We start from the raw sequence: 18003 nt of genomic DNA, 5'->3' as shown, positions 1-18003 counted from the left end.
GGCGACCATGTGACGGTGATGACGTCACAGCGACCCCCCCCCCCGCTTCAGTAGTTCCCATAGGGCGGCCTGCGCCATCCAGGCCACGCCCTCCTCGTTTGCATGCCCCGCCCACCACCAGCCTCTTTTGCATAGCGCCTCCTCATTTGCATACCGCCCCCGCGCGCGGCTGATTTGCATAACCCCGCCCGCCGCCTTCCACGCGCCTCATTTGCATGTCGCGCCCCCTCGATTTGCATAGCCCCGCCCAAACACCCCCTTCTCCCAGGCGCCGGGAAACCCCGCCCCCCCCCCGTGAGCGTGTCCTGACGGTGGCCCCGCCCCTTCCGGATCCACCATAGAGACGCGCGGACGCTCCCGTCTCTCCCCGGAAGTGACGCACGCGGAAGTGCCGGAACGAGGTGAGCGGCGCCGGCCGCCGGGGGGTGGCGGCGGCGGCGGGGGTGGCGGCGGCGGCCCGGTCGGACCGTCGCATCCCAACCTTCCCCCCCCCCCCTCCCCCGCCTCCCGGTGTCGCCGCAGCCCCGCCATGTCGCGCGCCACCAAGCGGAAGCACGTGCTGCGCGAGCTGCTGGAGGAGCGCGTGCGGCCCGGGCCGGGGCAGCGCATCGTGCGGGTGCGGGGGGGCCGCGGGACAGCGAGGGGGGGGGGGGGGGGGGAACCGAGGGTCGGGGGGGTGACGGTGGGGTTACACGGGGAGGGACACGGGAGGGGACACCGAGGATCGGGGGGGGGGGGGGGACATTAGGGGGACATGGGGACGGGGTGGGGGGGGGGCAGATGGCCATGGGGACGGGGAGGGGGGGACACAAAGCGCGGGGGGGGGGGAATCGGGGGAGGGACACGGACATGGGGACATGGAGGAGGGGACACGGTGACACGGGGGGGGGGGGGGGCGAAGTGGCCGTGGGAACATGCGGGGACAGGAGGACACGGCGGGGGGGGGGGGGGGGGACACATATGGCGGGGGGGGGGGGGGGGGGGCACTGCGGGGGGGGATACATGGGGGAAGGTGGGGGGACGGGCAGGGGACAGAGACATGGGGGGGGGCCATGGGGACAATGGGGGGGGACGTAGGGACTGGGGGGAGGGGACGTGGCCATGGGGGACGAGGGGATGGGGGGGACACGGGGGGGGGTGGGGGGGTGTGGTCCTGACCCGTTGCGTGGGTGGGTGTGGGGGTGTCCCGTCCCCCCCCCCCCCCAGGTGTTGGGGACACCGGGGAACAACCTGCACGAGGTGGAGACGGCGGAGGGGACGCGGTTCCTGGCCAGCATGCCCCCCCGCTTCCGCCGCCACGTCTGGATCAAGAGAGGTGACACCCCCCCCCCCGTCACCCCCCCGTCACCCCCCTGTCACCCTGCCACCCCTTCTGTCACCCCCGTCACCCTGCCACCCCCCCTGCTGTCACCCCTTGTCACCCCGCCACCCTTGCTGTCGCTCTGCCCCCCCCGCTGCCACCTCCCTGTCACCCTGCCACCCCCCCGCTGTCACCTCCCTGTCACCCCACCCCCCCTGCTGTCACTCTCTGTCACCTGCGCTGTCCCTCTGTCACCCCCCCGCTGTCACACCCCATCACCCCTGCTGTCACCTCTTGTCACCTCCACTGTCACCCCGCCACCCCCCCTGCTGTCACCCCCTGTCACCCCGTCACCCCTGCTGCCACTCTGCCACCCCCGCTGCCACCTCCCTGTCACCCTGCCACCCCTCGCCACCCCTGCTGTCACCTCCCTGTCACCCCCCATCACTCCCACTGTCACCCCTTGTCACCCCGCCACCCCCGCTGCCACCCCGTCACCTCTTTGTCACCCCGCCACCCCCGCTGCCACCCCCCCGCCACCCCCTCGTCACTCGGCCGCCTCTTCTGTCATCCTGTCACCCCCCCCCCGTCCTCATCGCCCCCAGTCACGCTGTCACCCCCGCAGTCGCTCTCGCTCACCCCGTCCCCCTCTGTCCCCGTCCCCCCCACTCTCGGTGACCCCCCTGACCCCCCCCCCTCCCCGTGTGTCGTGTCCCCCCCCCAGGTGACTTCCTGCTGGTGGACCCCATCGAGGAGGGGGACAAGGTCAAGGCCGAGATGTCCCTCGTGCTCCTGCCCCCCCACGTCCGCTTCCTGCAGCACCAGGGGCTCTGGTAGGCGCCCCCCCGGGGGGGGGGACAAATACTACCCCCCTCCCCCTCCACGGGGGGCAAATACCCCCCCCGGGGGGGGGGCAAACCCCTCCCAGTTCCCAGCCGTGACCCCCCCCCCCCCAATTCCCTGCAGGCCCGAGGCCTTCGCCCCCCGGGAGGGGTGAGTTCATGGCGGGGGGGGGCAATAACCGGGGGAAGGGGGGCAATTTGGGGGGGGGGGGGGGGGGAATATTGAGGGGGGTTAAGGAGGGATGGAATAAGCTGGGGGGGGGATTATTGGGGGGGCAATAATGGGGGAGGGGGGGGGGCTGCAATAACCTGGGGGGGGGTAATATTGGAGGGGGGGGGGGGTAATATCGGAGGGGGGGGCAATAACATGTGGGGGGTCGAATGGGGGGCAGTAACGCGCAGGGGCAATAACTTATGGGGGGGAATAATTGGGGGTGGGCCAAAAATACAGGGAATAAATGGGGGGCAATAATGGGGGGGGCAATAATGTGGGGGGGGGGCAAACGGGGAGGGGCAATAATGGGGGGGGCAGTATCGGGGGGGCGATAAAATGAGAGGGTGAGCGGGGGGGTAATTATTTGGGGCGGGGGCGGCAATGACACGGGGGGGGCAATATCGCGGGAGCAAATGGGGGGGGGGGCAATAAGAGGGGGGTAATTAGGGACTGACGATCTGGAGGGGGGTAATTAGGGGGGATGGGGGGGGGGGGTATTAATTGCCCCCCCCCCCCCCCGCGGTGTCCCCGAGGCAGCCGGGCCCCCCCCCCCCGCCGAGGACGGGGACGTGGGGCTCTTCGTCAACACCAACCGGGGGGGGCCCCGCGGGGACACGGGGGACAGCGGGGACAGCGAGGGGGACACGGGGGACAGCGAGGAGGAGGAGGAGGAGGAGGACGCGGGTGACACCGAGGAGGACCCAGGTGACACCAAAGAGGACCCGGGTGACACCGAGGACCCGGGTGACACCGACGCCACAAGCCCCGAGGAAAAGGACGCGGGTGACAAAGGGTAAGGACGCGGGTGACAAGGGCCCGGGTGACAAGGACACGCGCCCCCGTGACAGCGGGGAGGACAAGGACAGAGGGGACGGTGGCAGCCAGGACGCGCCATGTCCCCCCCAGTGAAGGGGGGGGGGGGTCTGTCCCCCCGAGCGGGGACACGCGGAGGGACACGCGGGGACAGGGGCCGCCCCCCCCAATAAAGGACTGTGGGTGGCAGCGGGGACAGGCGGTGGCTTCGTCCCCTCGCAGGGGCCTTGGGGGGACACACGGAGGTGGCAGAGGGACAGGGCTGTCCCCAAGGCCGGTGACGATGGGGGGCGGGCGGTGGCACCGTCCTGTCCCCCCCCGTCCCCCCCCCCAACACACACGCGTGGGGACAGGGGGGTGGCTTTGTGTCCCCCCCCCCCCCCCGCCCAGGCCCGGCCAGGTGACACGCGGGGACACGCACAGTGACCGTCCCCAAGGGCTTTATTGTCCCCGCGGGGCTGGGGGGGGACACGGGGGACAAGGGGGGGGACACGGGGGACAAGGGGGAGGACACGGGGGCGTCCCCCGGCGCCGCTCATTTAGTGATGGTGTTCCTGGGGGGGGGGGAAGGGGGGAGTCAGTGCCCCAGTGCTCCCAGTTCCCCCCTCACCCCCCTTCTGTCCCCCTCCCAGTGCTCCCCGTCCCTCCCAGTCCCCCCCCAGTGCTCCCAGTCCCCCCCAGTGCCCTACCAGTCCCCTCCCAGTGCCCCTCCCAACACTCCCAGTCCCCCCCAGTGTCCCCCCAGCGCTCCCAGTCCCCCTCCCAGCGCTCCCAGTCCCCCCCAGTCCCCCTCCCAGTGCTCCCAGTCCCTTCCGGTCCCCTCCCAGTCCTCCCCAGTGCCCCCCCAGCACTCCCAGTCCCCCTCCCAGTCTCCCCCAGTACCCTTCCCAGCACTCCAGTGCCCCCCAGTCCCCCTCCCAGCGCTCCCAGTCCCTCCCAGTCCCCCTCAGTCCACCTCCCAGTGCTCCCAGTCTCCCCCAGTCCCCCTCCCAGTCTCCCCCAGTGTCCTTCCCAGCACTCCAGTGCCTCCCAGTCCCCCTCCCAGCGCTCCCCGTCCCTCCCAGTCCCCCCCAGTCCCCCTCCCAGTGCTCCTAGTCCCTCCCAGTCCCCCTCCCAGTCTCCCCCAGTCCCCCTCCCACTGCTCCCAGTCCCTCCTGGTCCCCTCCCAGTCTCCCCCAGTGCCCTTCCCAGCACTCCAGTGCCTCCCAGTCCCCCCCCAGCACTCCCAGTCCCCCTCCCAGTCTCCCCCAGTACCCTTCCCAGCACTCCAGTGTCCCCCAGTCCCCCTCCCAGTCCCTCCCAGTCCCTCCCAGTCCTCCTCCCAGCGCTCCCAGTCCCTCCCGGTCCCCTCCCAGTCTCCCCCAGTACCCTTCCCAGCACTCCAGTGTCCCCCAGTCCCCCTCCCAGTCCCTCCCAGTCCCTCCCAGTCCTCCTCCCAGCGCTCCCAGTCCCTCCCGGTCCCCTCCCAGTCTCCCCCAGTGCCCTTCCCAGCACTCCAGTGCCTCCCAGTCCCCCTCCCAGCGCTCCCCGTCCCTCCCAGTCCCCCCCAGTCCCCCTCCCAGTGCTCCCAGTCCCTCCCAGTCCCCCTCCCAGTCTCCCCCAGTCCCCCTCGCAGTGCTCCCAGTCCCCCTCCCGGTCCCCTCCCAGTCTCCCCCAGTGCCCTTCCCAGCACTCCAGTGCCTCCCAGTCCCCCTCCCAGTCCCTCCCAGTCTCCCTCAGTCCCCCCCAGTGCCCTTCCCAGCACTCCAGTGCCCCCCAGTCCCCCTCCCAGCGCTCCCAGTCCCCCCCAGTCCCCCTCCCAGCGCTCCCAGTCCCCCCCAGTCCCCCTCCCAGTGCTCCCAGTGGCTCACGCGTTCATGCTCTTCCCGCTGCCGCTGAGGACGATGTACGGCGTCTTCTGGGCCTTTTGCTTCTCCTGCAGCAGCGCCACCGTCCCCAGGGGGGTGTCGCTGGAGCTCATCTTCTTCAGCAGCTGGGGGGGGGGGACACGACACACGACACCCCGTCAGCCCCCCCCCCCCCCCACGGCCGGGGGGGGACACCCGAAAAATGGGGCACACCCCCCCAAAAAAAACCCCAGGGGATTCCCCCAGCCCCAAAACCTCCCCTTTCCATCCCAAAAAGCAGCCCGGATGGGGGGGGGGAGGACATTTGGGGGACCCCCCCCCAGAGTGGGGGCACCCCAAAATCTAAGGGGCCCCCCCCAAAGTGGGAGAGACCCCCAAAAATGGGGCACAACCTCCCCCCCCCCCCAAAGGAGGGGATTCCCCCAGCCCCAAAACCTCCCCTTTTCATCCCAAAAAGCAGCCCAGATGAGGGGGGGGAGGACATTTAGGGGACCCCCCCCAGAGTGGGGGCACCCCAAAATCTAAAGGGCCCCCCCAAAGTGGGAGAGACCCCCAAAAATGGGGCACAACCCCCCCCCCCACCAAAAGAGGGGATTCCCCCAGCCCCAAAACCTCCCTTTTTCATCCCAAAAAGCAGCCCAGATGAGGGGGGAGAGGACATTTAGGGGACCCCCCGAGGGGAGGGGGCACCCCAAAATCTAAGGGGCCCCCCCCAAAGTGGGAGGGACCCCCAAAAATGGGGCACAACCCCCCCCCCCCCCCCCCCACCAAAACAGGGGAATCCCCCAGCCCCAAAACCTCCCCTTTCCATCCCAAAAAGCAGCCCGGATGAGGGGGGGGAGGACATTTGGGGGACCCCCCCCCAGAGTGGGGGCACCCCAAAATCTAAGGGCCCCCCCCCAAAGTCAGGGAGACCCCCCCCAAAGTGGGAGGGACCCCCAAAAATGGGGCCCAACCCCCCCCACCACCAAAAGAGGGGATTCCCCCAGCCCCAAAACCTCCCCTTTTCATCCCAAAACGCAGCCCGGGGGGGGGGGTTGGACCCCAAAAACGATCCGGGAGGGCCCCAAAAATTGGGGTTCGGGGGGGTCCCCAAATTGGGCCAAAGTCACCCCAAATTGGGCTGAAGGGGACGCCAGAAGCGCCGAAGGGACCCCAAATTGGGTCGGGGGGACCCCAAAATCGGGGGGGGGACCCCAAAATCGGGGGGGAGGCCCCCCCCCCCCAGATTGGGGCAAAATCATCCCAAATCGGGTCAGAGGAACCCCCAAAACCACTGAGGAGCCCCCAAATGGGGCCAAAGTGACCCCAACATTGGGCCAGAGGGACCCCAATGAGGCCGGGGGATCCCCAAATTGGGCCCCGGGGACCCCCAAACTGGGACGAGAACCCCCAAACTGGGCCGAGGGGACCCCCAAACTGGACTAAGGACCCTCAAACTGGGCCAGGGAGTCCCTAAACTGGGATGAGGGGACCCCCAAACTGGGCTCAGCACCCCCAAACTGGGCTGAGGGTCACCCAAACTGGGCCAAGGACCCCAAAATTGGACTGAGAACCCCCGAACTGGGCCGGGGACCCCCAAACTGGGATGAGGGGACCCTCAAACTGGGCTCAGCACCCTCAAACTGGGCTGAGGGGACCCCCAAACTGGGCCGAGGGGACCCCCAAAGTGGGCCGAGGGGACCCCCAAAGTGGGCCAGGGACCCCCAAACTGGGCTGAGAACCCCCAAACTGGGCCAAGAACGCCCAAACTGGGCTGGGGACCCCAAAATTGGGGTGAGAACCCCCAAACTGGGCCGAAGGTTGCCCAAACTGGGCCGGGGACCCCAAAACTAGGCCGAGGGGACCCCCAAACCGGGCCGAGGGCCCCGAAATTGGGCTGAGAACCCCCAAACTGGACCAAGGATCCCCAAACTGGGATGAGAACCCCCAAACTGGGCCGGGGACCCCAAAACTAGGCCGAGGGGGCCCCCAAACCGGGCCGAGGGCCCCAAAACTGGGCCGAGAACCCCCAAACTGGACCAAGGATCCCCAAACTGGGATGAGAACCCCCAAACTGGGCTGGGGACCCCAAAACTAGGCCGAGGGGATCCCAAAACCAGACTGAGAACCCCCAAACTGGGCCGAAGGTTGCCCAAACTGCGCCGGGGACCCCAAAACTAGGCCGAGGGGACCCCCAAACCGGGCCGAGAACCCCCAAAACTGGGCTGAGAACCCCCAAACTGGACCAAGGATCCCCAAACTGGGATGAGAACCCCCAAACTGGGCCAGGGACCCCAAAACTAGGCCGAGGGGGCCCCCAAACTGGGCCGAGGACCCCAAAATTGGGCCGAGAACCCCCAAACTGGACTAAGGACTCCCAAACTGGGCCGAGAACCCCCAAAACTGGGCTGAGAACCCCCAAACTGGACCAAGGATCCCCAAACTGGGATGAGAACCCCCAAACTGGGCCGGGGAGCCCCAAACTGGGCTGAAAGGAGCCCCAAACTGGGCCGAGAACCCCCAAACTGGGATGAGAACCCCCAAACTGGGCTGGGGACCCCAAAACTAGGCCGAGGGGATCCCAAAACCAGACCGAGAACCCCCAAAACTGGGCCGAAGGTTGCCCAAACTGGGCCGGGGACCCCAAAACTAGGCCGAGGGGACCCCCAAACCGGGCCGAGAACCCCCAAAACTGGGCCGAGAACCCTCAAACTGGACCAAGGATCCCCAAACTGGGATGAGAACCCCCAAACTGGGCCGGGGAGCCCCAAACTGGGCTGAAAGGAGCCCCAAAACTGGGCCGAGAACCCCCAAAACTGGGATGAGAACCTCCAAACTGGGATGAGAACCTCCAAACTGGGCTGGGGACCCCAAAACTAGACCGAGGGGATCCCAAAACCAGACCGAGAACCCCCAAAACTGGGCCGAAGGTTGCCCAAACTGCGCCGGGGACCCCAAAACTAGGCCGAGGGGACCCCCAAACCGGGCCGAGAACCCTCAAACTGGACCAAGGATCCCCAAACTGGGATGAGAACCCCCAAACTGGGCCGGGGAGCCCCAAACTGGGCTGAAGGGACCCCCAAACCGGGCCGAGAATGCCCAAAGTGGACTAAAGGACCCCCAAACTGGGCCGAGGGCCCCACAACTAGGCCGAGGGGACCCCGAAACCGGGCCGAGGGCCCCGAAATTGGGCTGAGAACCCCCAAACTGGGCCGGGGACCCCCCAACTGGACTAAGGACCCCCCCAAACCGGGCCGGGGACCCCCTCCCCCCCCAGCCCCTCACCGCCTCCTCGTCCAACTTCTTCATCCTCCGCTCCGTCTTCATCTTCCCCGAGCCCTTCCCGTGGAAGCGGTGGGACAACTGCCGGAACGCCTTTTTGGGGGGGGGGGGGGCAGGGGGGGTGTCAGGGGACGCGTGTGACACCCCCCAACACCCTCCCCCGGGCCATGTGTCCCCCCCCCGCCCCGTCCCTGGGTCACCTCCTTGGGCGTCAGCTTGCGGCCGGTCTCGTCCACGTACTCGATCTTGACGTCGGGCCGGTAGCCGTCCTTCTCCTTGAAGTCCTGCGTGAAGCCCCGGTACTCCTCCCGCCGGCTGTACTTGTCATCGATGGCCCTGCGGGGACAGCGGGGACGTCGGGGACATTGGGGACACTGGGGACATCGGGGACATGGGGGACATCGGGGACATGGGGGACACGGGGGGACATCGGGACAGGGGCACCAAGGGACACGGCGGGGACACAAAGTGCCCCTTGGCCTGGCAGGGCTTGGCATCGGTGGCCCTGTGGGGACACCGGGGACATTGGGGACGTCAGGGACATTGGGGACACTAGGGACACGGGTGACATGGGGGACATTGGGGACACGGGGGGACATCGGGACAAGGGCACCAAGGGACACAGCAGGGACACAAAGTGCTCCTTGGCCTGGCAGGGCTTGGCATCGGTGGCCCTGCGGGGACACTGGGGACATTGGGGACAATCGGGACACTGGGGACATGGAGGACACGGGGGACACCAGGGATGTCGAGGACACGGGGGACACTGGGGACACAGGGGACGTTGGGGATGTCAGGGGACATCGGGGACATGGGGGACACGGGGGACGCCGGGGACACAGGAGACATTGTGGATGTCGGGGACACTGGGGACACTGGGGACACGGGGGACGTCGGGGGACACGGGGGACGTCGGGGGACACTGGGGACACGGGGGACGTCGGGGGACACTGGGGACACGGGGGAGAGCAGGACAGGGTGACACACAGGGACGACGGGTGACACGGGGACAGAGACAGCAGGGGACAAGGGGGGACACGGAGGCGGTGGCACCCGGGGGGGGGGACACGTTTGGGTCCCCTTGTGCCGGCTGCGCTTGGCGTCGGGGGGACACGGGGGGGGACATCGGGGGGGACACGGGGACAAGGGGACAAGGGAGGGGACACGGGGGGGACACGGGGATGGTGGCACCTGGGGACACGGCAGCGTCGGTGCTCCCCACACCAGCCGGGTGGGTCACGGGGGGGGTGACACGGGGTGACACGGGGTGACGGGGGGTGACATGAGGTGATGGGGAGGTGACACGGGGTGTGGGGGGGTGACAGGGGTGACACTGGGTGACAGGGGGGTGACATGAGGGTGGCGGGGGGGTAATGGGGTGACACAGGGTGACACTGGGTGACGGGGGGTGACAGGGGGTGACGGGGGGGGTGACGGGGTGACATGGGGTGACAGGGGTGACACTGGGTGACAGGGGGTGACATGAGGTGACGGGGAGGTGGCAGGGGGTGACGGGGGGGTGACGAGGGTGACACAGGGTGACACGAGGTGACAGTGGTGATGGGGGTGACATGGGAGGTGACACGGGGTGACAGGGGGGCGATGGGGAGGTGACACGGGGTGTGGGGGGTGACGGGGTGATGGGGGTGACAGGGGTGACACTGGGTGACAGGGGAGATGACACTGGGTGACGGGGGGGTGACGGGGGTGACAGGGATGACACAGGGGTGACGGGGATGATGAGGGTGACACGGGGTGACACGAGGTGACGGGGGTGACAGGGGGGTGACGGGGGTGACGGGGGATGACATGGTGTGACAGGGGGTGACGCTGGGTGACAGGAGGTGACATGGGGTGACAGGGGGTGACAAGGGGTGACGGGGAGGTGACACGGGGGCGACATAGGGGTGACATAGGGGTGGGGGGGTGACAGGGGGGTGACGGGGGATGACATGGGGGGTGACATGAGGTGACGGGGGGGTGACAGGGATGACACGGGGTGACACGGGGTGACAGGGAGTGACAGGGAGTGACAGGGGTGACGGGGGGTGACGGGGGGTGACGGGGGGTGACGGGGGGTGACGGGGGGTGACGGGGAGGTGACACGGGGGTGACACGGGGGTGACACGGGGGTGACACGGGGCGTGCTGGGGGGGGTGACATAGGGGTGACATGGGGTGGGGGGGTGACAGGGGGTGACGGGGGTGACACTGGGTGACGGGGGGGTGACATGAGGTGACGGGGGGGTGACGGGGGTGACATGGGGTGACAGGGGGTGACGCTGGGTGACACGGGGGGTGACACGGGGGGTGCCACGAGGTGATGGGGAGGTGACGGGGAGGTGACAGGGGGGTGACATGGGAGGGGGGGGGTGACAGGGGGGTGACATAGGGGTGACATGGGGTGGGGGGGTGACAGGGGCTGACGCTGGGTGACACGGGGGGGTGCCACGAGGTGATGGGGAGGTGACACGGGGGTGACGGGGGGTGACATGGGGCGGGGGGGGTGACAGGGGGGTGACAGGGGGATGACAGGGGGGTGACAGGGGGGTGACAGGGGGGTGACAGGGGGGTGCCGTCACCCACATCTTGTCCTCGATGCAGTAGACGGCCGAGGGCAGGGACTTGTTGGGGGCCTTCACCCGGGCGACCTTCTGCACCGTCGTCTCCAGCAGCCCTGGGGGGCACGGACCCACGGCGCCCTATAGCGACCCACGGCGCCCGCCAGCCACCCCATACAGCCCTACAGCCACCCCATACAGCCCTACAGCCACCCCACGGCGCCCTATAGCGACCCACGGCGCCCGACAGCCACCCCATACAGCCCTACAGCCACCCCACGGCGCCCTATAGCGACCCACGGCGCCCGACAGCCACCCCATACAGCCCTACAGCCACCCCACGGCGCCCTATAGCGACCCACGGCGCCCGACAGCCACCCCATACAGCCCTACAGCCACCCCACGGCGCCCTATAGCGACCCACGGCGCCCGACAGCCACCCCATACAGCCCTACAGCCACCCCATGGCGCCCGACAGCCACCCCACGGCGCCAGACAGCCACCCCACAGTGCCCTATAGCAACCCACAGCCCCCTACAGCCACCCCACGCCGCCCTATAGCAACCCACGGCGCCATACAGCCACCCCATACACTCCTACAGCCACCCCACAGTGCCCTATAGTGACCCACAGCACCCTATAGCCACCCCACACAGCCCTATAGAGACCCCACAGCACCCTATAGCCACCCCACAGCGCCCTATAGCTACCATTCTCTCCCCATAGGGACCCCAACCTGCCCCATAGGGACCCCCAAGCCCCCTAGAGGGACCCCAAACCACCCCATAGAGACCCCAACCTGCCCCATAGAGACCCCCAAGCCCCCCAGAGGGACCCCAAACCACCCCATAGAGACCCCAGCCTGCCCCATAGAGACCCCTGAGCCCCCCAGAGGGACCCCAAATCACCCCATAGAGACCCCAACCTGCCCCACAGAGACCCCCAAGCCCCCTAGAGGGACCCCAAACCACCCTATAGAGGCTCCAGCCTGCCCCATAGGGACCCCAAAGCCCTCCTATAGCAACACTCCCCCCCGTAGGGACCCCAACCTGCCCCATAGAGACCCCCAAGCCCTCCAGAGGGACCCCAAACCACCCCATAGAGGCCCCGACCTGCCCCATAGAGACCCCCAAGCCCTCCAGAGGCACCCCAAACCACCCCATAGAGGCCCCGACCTGCCCCATAGAGACCCCCAAGCCCCCCAGAGGGACTGCAAACCACCCCATAGAGACCCCAACCTGCCCCATAGAGACCCCCAAGCCCCCCAGAGGGACCCCAAATCACCCCATAGAGACCCCAACCTGCCCCACAGGGACCCCCAAGCCCCCTAGAGGGACCCCAAACCACCCTATAGAGGCTCCAGCCTGCCCCATAGGGACCCCAAAGCCCTCCAGAGGGACCCCAAACCACCCCATAGAGGCCCCAACCTGCCCCATAGAGACCCCCAAGCACCCCTATAGCAACACTCCCCCCCATAGGGACCCCAACCTGCCCCATAGAGACCCGTAAACCCTCCAGAGGGACCCCAATCCGTCCCATAGAGGCCCCAACCTGCCCCATAGGGACCCCAAAGCCCCCCTATAGCAACACTCCCCCCCCATAAGGACTCCAACCTGCCCCATAGGGACCCCCAAGCCCCCTAGAGGGACCCCAAACCACCCTATAGAGACCCCGACCTGCCCCATAGAGACCCCCAAGCCACCCCATAGAGGCCCCAACCTGCCCCATAGAGACCCCAAACCACCCTATAGAAGCCCCAACCTGCCCCATAGAGACCCCCAAGCCCCCTAGAGGGACCCCAAACCACCCCACAGAGGCCCCGACCTGCCCCATAGAGACCCCCAAGACCCCTAGAGGGACCCCAAACCACCCCATAGAGGCCCCAACCTGCCCCATAGAGACCCCAAACCACCCTATAGAAGCCCCAACCTGCCCCATAGAGACCCCCAAGCCCCCCAGAGGGACCCTAAACCACCCCACAGAGGCCCCGACCTGCCCCATAGAGACCCCCAAGACCCCTAGAGGGACCCCAAACCACCACATAGAGGCCCCAACCTGCCCCATAGAGACCCCAAACCACCCTATAGAAGCCCCAACCTGCCCCATAGAGACGCCCAAGCCCCCCAGAGGGACCCCAAACCACCCCACAGAGGCCCCGACCTGCCCCATAGAGACCCCCAAGACCCCTAGAGGGACCCCAAACCACCCCATAGAGGCCCCAAACCACCCTATAGAAGCCCCAACCTGCCCCATAGAGACCCCCAAGCCCCCCAGAGGGACCCCAAACGACCCTATAGAGACCCCGACCTGCCCCATAGAGACCCCCAAGCCCCCTAGAGGGACCCCAAACCACCCCATAGAGGCCCCAACCTGCCCCATAGAGATCCCAAACCACCCTATAGAGGCCCCAACCTGCCCCATAGAGACCCCCAAGCCCCCTAGAGGGACCCCAAACCACCCTATAGAGACCCCGACCTGCCCCATAGAGACCCCCAAGCCCCCTAGAGGGACCCCAAACCACCCCATAGAGACCCCAGCCTGCCCCATAGAGACCCCCGAGCCCCCCAGAGGGACCCCAAATCACCCCATAGAGACCCCAACCTGCCCCACAGGGACCCCCAAGCCCCCTAGAGGGACCCCAAACCACCCTATAGAGGCTCCAGCCTGCCCCATAGAGACCCCAAAGCCCTCCTATAGCAACACTCCCCCCCGTAGGGACCCCAACCTGCCCCATAGAGACCCCCAAGCCCTCCAGAGGGACCCCAAACCACCCCATAGAGGCCCCGACCTGCCCCATAGAGACCCCCAAGCCCTCCAGAGGGACCCCAAACCACCCCATAGAGGCCCCAACCTGCCCCACAGAGACCCCCAAGCCCCCTAGAGGGACCCCAAACCACCCCATAGAGGCCCCAACCTGCCCCATAGAGACCCCCAAGCCCCCCAGAGGGAAGCCAAATCACCCCATAGAGACCCCAACCTGCCCCATAGAGACCCCCAAGCCCCCCAGAGGGACCCCAAATCACCCCATAGAGACCCCAACCTGCCCCATAGAGACCCCCAAGACCCCTAGCGGGACCCCAAACCACCCCATAGAGGCCCCAACCTGCCCCATAGACACCCCAAACCACCCTATAGAGGCCCCGAGCTGTCCCATAGAGACCCCCAAGCCCCCTAGAGGGACCCCAAACCACCCCATAGGGACCCCAACCTGCCCCATAGAGACCCCCAAGCCCCCTAGAGGGACCCCAAACCACCCCACAGAGACCCCAACCTGCCCCATAGAGACCCCCAAGCCCCCCTAGAGCAACACTCCCCCCCATAGGGACCCCAACCTGCCCCATAGAGACCCCCAAGCCCCCCTAGAGCAACACTCCCCCCCATAGGGACCCCAGCCTGCCCCATAGGGACCCCCAAGCCCTCCAGAGGGACCCCAACCCGCCCCATAGAGACCCCAAACCACCCTATAGAGGCCCCAACCTGCCCCATAGAGACCCCCAAGCCCCCTAGAGGGACCCCAAACCACCCCATAGAGGCCCCGACCTGCCCCATAGAGACCCCCAAGCCCCCCAGAGGGACCCCAACCTGCCCCATAGGGAAGCCAAACCCCCCTTATAGGAACACTTCCCCCCCTACACACACCCAATAAAGGCCCCCCCCCTCCCCAGCCCCATAGCACACACCCACCCCCCCGCCCCATAGCGCCCCCCCCCCCCGACACCCCCCCCCCCCGCCCCATAGCGCCCCCTACCCTTGTTCTGGCAGAGCAGGAGGGCGGCCGCCAGCCCCCGGTTGACGATGGGCTCCTCGTCCAAGATGGTGGTGGAAGAGGCCGAAAACTGGGGGGGGGGGGGGGCAAAGGGGGGGGGGCAAAAGGGGGGGGCAAAGGGGGTCAGTGATGACATTCCCCCCCCACACCCCCGCCCACTTTGGGGCCCCCCCCCGGGGGCTCCCCTCCATTTTCGGGGTGCCCCCCCCCCCCCCCCCGGGGTGATCCCCCCCCCCCCACGTTTTCAGGGTGTTGCCCCCCCCCCGCTTTCAGGGTGCCCCCCCCCCCGTTTCAGGGTGCCCCCCCTCCCCCCAGTTTCAGGATCCCCTGGTTTTTGGGGTGCCCCCCCACCCCCCCTTTCGGGATATCCCCCCCCATCCCTGGGGTGTCCCCCCCCCATTTTCAGGGTGCCCCCCCATCCCTGGCATGCCCCCCCCCCGTTTCGAGGTGCCCCCCCCTGTTCCTGCGGTGCCCCCCTCCCGTTTTCAGGGTGCCCCCCCCGTTTTCAGGGTGTCCCCCCCCGTCCCTGGGGTGCCCCCCCCCGTTTTCAGGGTGCCAGCCCCCCGTTTCAGGGTGCCCCCCCCCCCTTTCAGGGTGCCCCCCCCCCCAGTTTCAGGATCCCCTGGTTTTTGGGGTGCCCCCCCACCCCCCCTTTCGGGATATCCCCCCCCATCCCTGTGGTTCCCCCCCCCGTTTTCAGTGTGACCCTCCCATTCCTGGGGTGCTCCCCCCGTTCCTGGGGTCCCCCCCCGTTTTGGGTTGCCCCCCCCCCCCCCCCCGTTTTCAGTGTGCCCCCGCCTTCCTGGGGTGCCCCCCCCCGTTTTCAGAGTGCCCCCCCCTCCGTTTTCAGGGTGCCTCCCCCATTCCTGGGGTGCCCCCCCCCGTTTTCAGTGTGCCCCCCCCCTTCCTGGGGTGCCCCCCCCCCGTTTTCAGGGTGCCTCCCCCGTCCCTGGGGTGCCCCCCCTGTCCCTGGGGTGCCCCCCCCCCGTTTTCAGGGTCGCCCCCCCGTTTTCAGGGTGCCCCCCCCCCGTTTCAGGGTCGCCCCCCCGTTTTCAGGGTGCCACCCCCCCGTTTCAGGGTGCCCCCCCCCTTTCAGGATGCGCCCCTCCATTTTCAGGGTGCCCCCCCCCCGTCCCTGGGGTGCCCCCCCCCCGTTTCAGGGTGCCCCCCCCCGTTTTCAGGGTGCCCCCCCCCCCGTTTTCAGGGTGCCCCCCCCCTTTCAGGGTGCGCCCCTCCATTTTCAGGGTGCCCCCCCCCGTCCCTGGGGTGACCCCCCTTTCAGAGTGCCCCCACTTTCAGAGTGCCCCCCCCGTCCCTGGGGTGCCTCCCCCCCTGTTTTCAGGGTCCCCCCCTGTTTTCAGGGTGCCCCCCCCCGTTCCTGGGGTCCCCTCCTGTTTTGGGTTGCCCCCCCCGTTCCTGGGGTGCCCCCCCCCGTTTCAGGGTGCCCCCCCGGGGCTCACGTCCTGCTGCTGCCGCTCCTCCGCCAGGTTGACGCTGCTCCAGCCCACGTTCTCCTCCCCCTCCGAGTCGGGGGGGCCGGGGGGGGACGCGCGCCCCGCCCGCTCCAGGGCCTGGGGACACGGGGGGGGCACCGGGGACACGGGGGGGGGGGGACACCAGGGACACGGGGGGGCACCAGGGACATGGAGCAGGGGGGACATCGGGGACATGGGGGGGGCATCGAGGGACACAGGGGGGGCACCAGAGACATGGGGGGGGCATCGAGGGACACGGGGGGGGGGGACATCGGGGACACCAGGGACACAGGGGGGGCGACATCGGGGACACGGGGGGGGGACATCGGGGACATGGGGGGGGGGACATCGGGGACATGGGGGGGGACATCAAGGGACACCAGGGACACGGGGGGGGGGGGGGCACCAGGGACATGGAGCGGGGAGGACATCGGGGACACGGGGGGGGCACCAGGGACATGGGGGGGGCATCGAGGGACACAGACGGGGGGGGACATCGGGGACACCAGGGACCCGGGGGGGGCACCAGAGACATGGAGGGAGGGGACATCGGGGATGCATCAAGGGACACGGGGGGGGCACCAGGGACACGGGGGGGGCATCAAGGGACACGGACGGGGGGGGACATCGGGGACACCAGGGACACAGCAGGGGGGGGCACCAGGGACATGGAGGCGGGGGGACATCGGGGACATGGGGGGGACATCAAGGGACATGGGGGGGGGGGGACATCGGGGACACCAGGGACACGGGGGGGGGGCACCAGGGACGGGGGGGGGGGACGGGACATCGGGGACATGGGGGGCATTGAGGGACACGGAGGGGGGGGACATCGAGGGACACAGAGGGGGGGGACACGACGGGGGGGGACATCGGGGACATGGGGGGGACATCGAGGGACACGGGGGGGGTACATCAGGGACACGGGGGGGGACGACATCGAGGGACATGGGGGGGACATGGAGGGACACGGAGGGGGGGGACACGAGGAGGGGGGACATCGGGGACATGGGGGGGGGCATCGAGGGACACGGGGGGGGGAATGGAGGGACACAGGGGGGACATCAAGGGACACGGGGGGGGCACCAGAGACATGGGGGGGGGGACGTCAGGGGACACCGGGGGGGACATCGAGGGACATGGGGGGGGGACATTGGGGACACCAGGGACATGGGGGGGGGGGGCACCAGGGACACAGCAGGGGGGGACATCAAGGGACACGGGGGGGGGCACAGGGGGAGACACACGGGGGGGGGGACGACACAAGGGGACATTGGGGGGGACGTCGGGGACACGCGGGGGGGGACGCACGTGTGGGGCAACACGGGGGGGGGGGGGACACACACGGTGACACAAGTGACAAGAGATGACAAACACCCAACACCCCCCCCCCCACTGCCCCATAACCCCCCAAATCCCCCCCCCCGGCCCCCCCCCGATATCGCCCCGTAACCCCCCCCCCAAATCCCCCCCCCCCCGATATCGCCCCGTAACCCCCCCCCCCAAATCCCCCCCCCCCGATATCGCCCCGTAACCCCCCCCCCAAATCCCCCCCCCCGATATCGCCCCGTAACCCCCCCCCAAATCCCCCCCCCACGATATCGCCCCGTAACCCCCCCCCCAAATCCCCCCCCCACGATATCGCCCCGTAACCCCCCCCAAATCCCCCCCCCGATATCGCCCCGTAACCCCCCCCAAATCCCCCCCCCGATATCGCCCCGTAACCCCCCCCCAAATCCCCCCCCCCGATATCGCCCCGTAACCCCCCAAACCCCCCCCCGGCCCCCCCCCGATATCGCCCCGTAACCCCCCAATTCCCCCACCGGCCCCCCCCCGATATCGCCCCGTAACCCCCCCCCAAACCCCCCCCCCCGATATCGCCCCGTAACCCCCCCCCAAATCCCCCCCCCCGATATCGCCCC

At 68.7% G+C, this 18003-nt stretch overlaps 3 protein-coding genes across 5 annotated transcripts; 1 reads left to right on the top strand and 2 right to left on the bottom strand.

Moving 5' to 3' along the window:
* The first annotated feature begins 355 nt into the window (after positions 1-355).
* Positions 356-3358, top strand: EIF1AD (eukaryotic translation initiation factor 1A domain containing). 3 transcript variants are annotated; one of them, XM_074572135.1, is made up of 6 exons: positions 356-401; positions 523-616; positions 1207-1315; positions 2025-2133; positions 2267-2293; positions 2894-3358. In XM_074572135.1, exons 2-6 carry the CDS (start codon positions 530-532, stop codon positions 3042-3044), a joined length of 483 nt encoding a protein of 160 aa, XP_074428236.1. In that variant the 5' UTR covers positions 356-401; positions 523-529; the 3' UTR covers positions 3045-3358. The 3 variants fall into 3 exon arrangements, with proteins under 3 accessions (XP_074428236.1, XP_074428234.1, XP_074428235.1); XM_074572133.1 differs by having other exon boundaries at positions 357-401; positions 2890-3358; XM_074572134.1 differs by lacking the exon at positions 356-401 and having other exon boundaries at positions 430-616; positions 2982-3358.
* A 234-nt stretch (positions 3359-3592) lies between these two features.
* SART1 (spliceosome associated factor 1, recruiter of U4/U6.U5 tri-snRNP) lies at positions 3593-16267 on the bottom strand. Its single transcript, XM_074572137.1, has 7 exons — positions 16067-16267; positions 14589-14676; positions 10866-10956; positions 8481-8616; positions 8284-8373; positions 5020-5141; positions 3593-3723 (listed from the first exon to the last, which is right to left on the bottom strand). Exons 1-7 carry the CDS (start codon positions 16265-16267, stop codon positions 3705-3707), a joined length of 747 nt encoding a protein of 248 aa, XP_074428238.1. The 3' UTR covers positions 3593-3704.
* LOC141737440 (uncharacterized) lies at positions 11603-13051 on the bottom strand. The gene is made up of 4 exons (XM_074572136.1): positions 12560-13051; positions 12329-12453; positions 11996-12050; positions 11603-11674 (listed from the first exon to the last, which is right to left on the bottom strand). The coding sequence occupies exons 1-4, from the start codon at positions 13049-13051 to the stop codon at positions 11603-11605; spliced, it is 744 nt and encodes a 247-aa protein (XP_074428237.1).
* Positions 16268-18003: the final 1736 nt, after the last annotated feature.

The sequence above is a fragment of the Larus michahellis genome, unplaced genomic scaffold, assembly GCF_964199755.1.
Source record: "Larus michahellis unplaced genomic scaffold, bLarMic1.1 SCAFFOLD_565, whole genome shotgun sequence".
NCBI lineage: Eukaryota > Metazoa > Chordata > Aves > Charadriiformes > Laridae > Larus > Larus michahellis.
This window is presented reverse-complemented; position numbering and strand designations above follow the sequence as displayed.